Below are 6,413 nucleotides of genomic sequence, written 5' to 3'. Positions count from 1 at the left end.
AATTGCACAATTTTGGTTCTTAATCAATTGTTTTCAAGTCCAACATTGAGGTTAAACTTAACATGTTCGAAGTATCACACAAGTATCACATGTTAAGAATAAGATTTATAAACCTTGCAGGAATTCTACGATTATCAAATTTTTAGGAAGACTTATACGTATAATTTTGTTTTTGCACATTTGAAGCAACGCTGGAACCTTAAGGGACCGATGCAATTAGTTGATTTAGACAATGGGTTCTTCATTGTTCATTTTGTTCTTGAGGAGGATTTGTTGTATGTGTTAACTGGGGGTCCTTGGGTAGTAGCATGGCAGTATGTTGATATTCAAAAGTGGAGACCAAATTTTTGTGCAGGAGAGGATCATATTTCTCGCCTTATTGTTTGGGTGAGATTATCTGGTATGGGAGTTGAATTTTTCAATTCTGAGACTATTAAGTGTATTGGGGATTTGATTGGCTCAACCTATAAGGTAGATGTTCATATTGTAGGTCAGATGAGAGGTAAGTTTGCAAGTGTATGTGTTGAAATTGATCTGAATAAGCCTCTCATCCTTTATCTAGTTGTTGAAGGTACACGTGTGAGAGTGGAATATGAAAATCTCCCTATGATTTGTTTTAGTTGCTGCAGAGTTGGTCACAATAAAGAGTATTGTCCTTTTGCTAACCCAGTCCATAATGACAATGAGACTGATATGGACATGACTAGGGATATTCAAGAAGAGATGTGTTCTCATCAAGTGGAGAAGTTATGTAAAATGACGTTTGATTGATGGTAATCAACAAGGCCCAATTGATCTCACTGGGGATAAGAATGGTTTTGGTATGGGAGACCAACTTGGGATACCAACTTGTGTACCAACTCTCTAATAGAGGTGGAGCCCACCAATACAATGGGTCCCACGCTCTATTAGAGAGTTGGTATCCCAAGTTGGTCTCCCAAGTTAGTCTCCCTAGCATTTTCCAAAAGAAAATGTGTTACCAAACTCAAAACGAAACAAAAATGAGCCAAGTTCATACCAAGACCATGTAAAAGCCAAACCCAAATCAGCAAGGATATCCCTATAAAAAAGATATAGAAAATCAATGTAGACAAGAAGGGAAATGATGAAAGCATCGGATGAAACCACAGGGAAGAGGTGGTGTTGTGGTGAAAGAAAGAAACAGAGGTTAGTGGATTGGAGATGTAAGCAAGGGAAATTTTGACCCTAACAAAAAGACTGAAAAGCTTTGATATTTACCACGATGTGAAAATGAGTTCTCTCAGTCAACTTTTACAATTTTCGTCTTAGCTCCCTTCTAATTAAACATTAAATTACTTGATGTTTTCGACCAAAAAAGGGAAAAAGAAATTACTTTACGCATTTTTCCTTGTCGTTTTCATTTGTCAATAATTCACGGCCATGAACTATACCAGTAAACTAGTAGATATACCTTTATTTTTTTAGTAAATTTGGCTTACACCCTTCAAATTCAACTTACCTTAACTAAAACACTTCACTTTTTGTTCCTATAAATAATACCCAATTTTTATAAGTAAAAACCCATGACTAGGATCCAACTCATCAAGTTACCTTATTAAACTCAATTTCTGATTTATTATAATTTTTTGATTGCCAAAATAGTCTGCAATTAATGATCCATTTTATTATTAAAATTCATCAATACAATCAACAATGTGTTGGCCGAAAAAGGAAGTTTTCCTTATTGCCTTTTTGAAATTTTGTTCCATCTTTCCTGGATAATAATCTACCTATTTTAGAACTTGGATTTCATTTATTGTACCTAGTTTTTTGGTGGATAATAATCTACCTATTATTTTTTTAAAAAAATTATTGTGTATCTATATTTTCTATAAATTATTGTGTACCTATTTTCTGTAAAAACCTACCTATTATGTTTTATAAATTATTGTGTATCTATATTTTCTATAAATTATTGTGTACCTATTTTTCTGTAAATTGTTTTGGTAGATAATATACCTGTATTTTATTTAAACAATATACCTATATTTTTATACGTATATATTTATATTTATATTTTTCATAGGTACATTATTGGATATGTAATTTACATTTTTTTTTTGTTGCAATTTTAGGGTGATATGTTAAGGGAATGGCAACTAAAAGAAATGGGGTGAATGATATGCTATTAATAGGAAGTATTAATTACAATTATGGCAGTTAATGAAATGATTGAAATAAATTATAAATAAAATATGAAGTCTGGTGGCAACAATGTAAAAACATAGGAATACTATGACCTCTTATATCCTACTGGTCATTTAAATTTGAAATTGGGTTTTACACATAGATTTATAGAGTGATGGGTATATGTCTAGGAAATAGAAAATGTGGGGACCCTATATTAGACAAGCCCTTATTTTTTTCATGTCACGTCAGCTTGTGAAATAATAGTAGATATACTTTGTCAATGATTCAGACACTTTTATAGGAAGATAACATTTCCTCTCAACAATTGTCCCAAAAATTAAGAGTTGGGAGAGAAGAAACAGAGAGAGAGAGAGAGAGAGAGAGAGAGAGAGAGATATGGATTTCTTGAGTTTCATACTATTGTGTCTTATAGTTGCATGGATCTCAATCCATGCCCTCTATTATTCCTTTGCAAGAAGATCATCAAATCCCACAAGGCTTCCACCTGGACCAAACCCATTTCCCTTCATTGGCAATCTTCTAGAGCTTGGAAACAAACCCCATCTCTCTCTAACCAAGCTTTCACAACGCTATGGCCCCATTATGGCTCTGCAACTCGGCCAAATAACAACGGTTGTTGTTTCTTCATCCGCGGTAGCCAAACAAGTCCTCCGCACCCACGACCAATTCTTCTGCAACCGAACTATCCCGGATGCAGTCCAAGCCTGCAAGCATGCCAAGTACAGCATGCCCTGGCTGACGGTTTCCCCCACGTGGAGAAACCTCCGCAAAATATGCAACTCCCAGCTTTTCGCTGCCAAAGTTCTCGACGCCAACCAGGCCAACCGTCACCTAAAAGTGCAGGAGCTCATAGCTGACGTTAAGGAAAGCGTTGTGAAAGGTAAGGCGGTTGAAGTTGGAAGGGCTGCTTTCAAAACTACGCTCAATTTGATGTCACGGACTATGTTCTCTGTGGATTTAGCGGACCCGAACAGTGAGAGGGCTAGAGAGTTCAAGGAGTTGGTGTGGAGTATTATGGAGGACGCTGGGAAGCCAAACTTGGCTGACTATTTTCCTGTGCTTAAGAAGATTGATCCCATAGGTATACGGCGCCGTTTGGGCAAGCACTTCCAGAAGATGATTGATCTTTTTGACCGCATGATCGTCCAAAGGTTAGAGGCAAGGAAGTCACGTGTTTATGTCACAGGGAATGATATGTTGGATACTCTTATAAACATGAGCGAAGAGAAAAATGAGGATATGGACATGGCTGAAACTCAACATTTGTTTCTGGTTAGTTGTTACTTATTGCTATATTACTACTCTACTCTAGCTCTACTAATTGTTCTTGATGACCTTGTCTGAATTCATAATTAAATCGCTTAGATTTTATAATTATAATTATTATTGTTGTTTCAGTTTTTGTTTATGTTAGCTCTATAAACAATGTCCTGATCAATGTTTTGTGTTCGAATCCCCCTATATCGCTTGTATAAAATATATATATATATATAATTTTATTTGCTCATTATATGTCTATGTGCCCATATTAATTTATTGACTAATTAACTTTTTGGTGAATTAGGATTTATTTGGTGCGGCCACGGATACAACTTCAGCAACATTAGAATGGGCAATGGCTGAGCTATTACGCAACCCTGAAAAGCTGTCAAAAGCTCAAGAGGAGCTGAAGCAGGTCATTGGCAAAGGAAAACCAGTGGAGGAATCAGACATCACTCGGCTCCCTTACTTACAAGCCATAATCAAAGAGACCTTCCGGCTGCACCCAGCTGTCCCATTTCTTCTCCCTCGCAGAGCCCAAGCAGACGTAGAAATCTGCGGTTACATTGTACCAAAGGGTGCACAAGTGTTGGTCAACGCATGGGCCATCGGCAGAGACCCCAGCATTTGGGACAACCCTACCTCATTTATCCCTGAAAGGTTTTTGGGATTGAATATCGATGTTACTGGCCAGAACTTTGAGCTTATTCCGTTTGGTGGTGGGAGGAGAATATGTCCTGGGTTGCCTTTGGCGATGAGAATGTTGAATTTGATGTTGGGTTCGCTTATTAACTCGTTTGATAATTGGAAGCTTGAAGATGGAATTGTGCCGGAAAAAATGAACATGGAAGAGAAGTTTGGCCTCACTTTACAGATGGCTCACCCTCTGATAGCTGTGCCTATCAAGTATTAGGAGAACCAAAACCTAGCTAGCAATTGTTTCTACAATAAATGGATTTATGTTTTGATCAGGGAGTTACAATAGTATTTCAATTACAATAATTAATCCTACTAATGATAGGAAATGGTCAATTGTCAGTTATGTTGTTATTAGGTCATAACTCTATATTTATGATAATGGCTTGCTGTAATTGTAGATTGTTCTCTACAGACTTATATATATTGTATAATGATCATATGAATGACTAAGGAAAAATTAGTTTCTAAAGTTTTCATCTTTTATAAATTAAGATTATATTGTGTATGCATCCACCTTGTAACTCAAGTGGTTTTGAACTAGGGATGGCAATGGTTCAAATTGGGGGGTGGGTATGCCATTCTCATCCCCATCCTTTAAGCCTTTTTTGTTTTTTTTCCCCATTTCCGCCTTTATAACCGCAATATTCATATCGGGGATTCCCCATCCCCACCTTCATTCAGGAATGAGTTCCCCAACTCGCCCCATTACGTACGAAAGAAAAAATCAATATAAAACTACTTTGTTTGAAAGAAAGAAAAAAAACAAGTTTAGGGTAAGATAATGAGTATATATAAGAATGTTTACATATTGACTAGAAGTTAACTAAATGTATAAGCAGTGTGGCTTAAGATTTGTATAAATTTTATAAATATATAATATAATAATAGAAAATATAAAACTTAGTTGGCACAATCACTTTAATAGCATATTTATATATACTAATATATATATATATATATATATATATTTCCCCGAACACCATACCCAAAAAAATTCTCGTACCCGTACCAATTTTTTATCCTTCATACCCGACCATTAGGGTCGAATCTTACGCTTCGGGGAAAATTAGCATCCCTATTTTGAACAGTTATCTTCCTGATACTTGAGATTATGTGCTTGAATCCCACCCCCCAATATCGATTGCTTTTATTATTATTTTTTTAAAAAAAGGGAGAAAGAGAGAGAGACTGTGTCGTGTATATATCTCAACATTCATCAAGTTTGAAATTCAATAACAATTAGTTTTTTTTTTTTTTTCTGAGGAAGGTTTATTGGGGTGCATGGAGTAATTGGACTTTCTTGGCTTTATGAGGAGGTTGGTTGAGGGAGCTTCTATAATGAGGGTTTATAGTGAGGAGGCTATTTGAGGAGGCTCATCTCACCATCAAAAGGGGTGTGGACCCCCCAATGCACCCCCCATGTACTTTGTTTTTAGTTGTTTATGGTGAGATTTCACCTCCTCAAATAACCTCCTCACTCAACCTCCTCATTCTAGCCTCTCCAGTTGAACATAGGGCTACTAAATATTGGCCGTGTTTGTGAATAGGTTGAGAAAATCTGAAGTTTCAAGCCCACGAAGAAAATTCTTACAAGATTTGATGACCTTAAACATGGTGCAAGTTAAAAGAACACTAGGGTTGGTGGTCCTTTGATTGCTACCCAACTGCTGTTGATTTTTTGTTTGTTTCATCCTTGGTTATGTTAACCGTGGGCATCGGCTGCTTCTTTTTTTGTCTCTGCAATTCTGTCTTAATTTTTGTCGTGCATGATAAATCGACAGCCGTCGGGTAGCAATCAAAGGACCACCAACCCTACTAGCAATCAAAGGACCACCAATCCTATTGTTCAATCTCCATCAATCAAAGTTATTTGTCCAAGCTCCATCAATCAAAAGATATCAATCTCCATCAATCAAAATAACTTATGGATAAAGGAAAAGGACATGTTGAGAACATGCATCGAATAAACTCTCTTTTGGTCGAAAGTGCCAAGCAATTTAACCGTGTGTTTGGCAAAAGGATAAAAAAACGGGATTTAAAAAAAAATCGGGATTTCACCGATGGAAGAGGGAAATCCATGCGTTTGGCAAAATTGGGATTTTATTGCATAATACAAAATATTTAGCTTGCTAGAACCCAAGAAAACCAAAGCTGCCTAACTTTTGACTTAACAGTAGATAGCAAGATGAAAAAACCATGTCCCGTGTCCCATAAACTCTGTAACATAGATGGATCAGCTGCCTGCCCAGCCTCAACTTTTGACATTGACAACACCATCTGCA

General features: G+C 36.5%; 2 protein-coding genes across 2 annotated transcripts; both read left to right on the top strand.

The window, feature by feature from the left end:
• Positions 1 to 210: 210 nt before the first annotated feature.
• On the top strand, positions 211 to 771 carry LOC110765991 (uncharacterized protein At4g02000-like). The gene has a single exon (XM_021969245.1). The coding sequence runs from the start codon at positions 211 to 213 to the stop codon at positions 769 to 771; it is 561 nt and encodes a 186-aa protein (XP_021824937.1).
• Positions 772 to 2,440: 1,669 nt separating this feature from the next.
• LOC110746703 (geraniol 8-hydroxylase) lies at positions 2,441 to 4,636 on the top strand. The gene is made up of 2 exons (XM_021946941.2): positions 2,441 to 3,444; positions 3,737 to 4,636. The coding sequence occupies exons 1-2, from the start codon at positions 2,548 to 2,550 to the stop codon at positions 4,343 to 4,345; spliced, it is 1,506 nt and encodes a 501-aa protein (XP_021802633.2). The 5' UTR covers positions 2,441 to 2,547; the 3' UTR covers positions 4,346 to 4,636.
• The last annotated feature ends 1,777 nt before the right edge of the window (positions 4,637 to 6,413 follow it).

This window comes from Prunus avium, chromosome 1 (genome assembly GCF_965620075.1).
Source record: "Prunus avium chromosome 1, drPruAviu1.hap1.1, whole genome shotgun sequence".
In the NCBI taxonomy this organism is placed as follows: Eukaryota; Viridiplantae; Streptophyta; class Magnoliopsida; order Rosales; family Rosaceae; genus Prunus; species Prunus avium.
The sequence above is the reverse complement of the archived record's forward strand: the minus strand, read 5'-3'. Positions and strand labels throughout refer to the sequence as shown.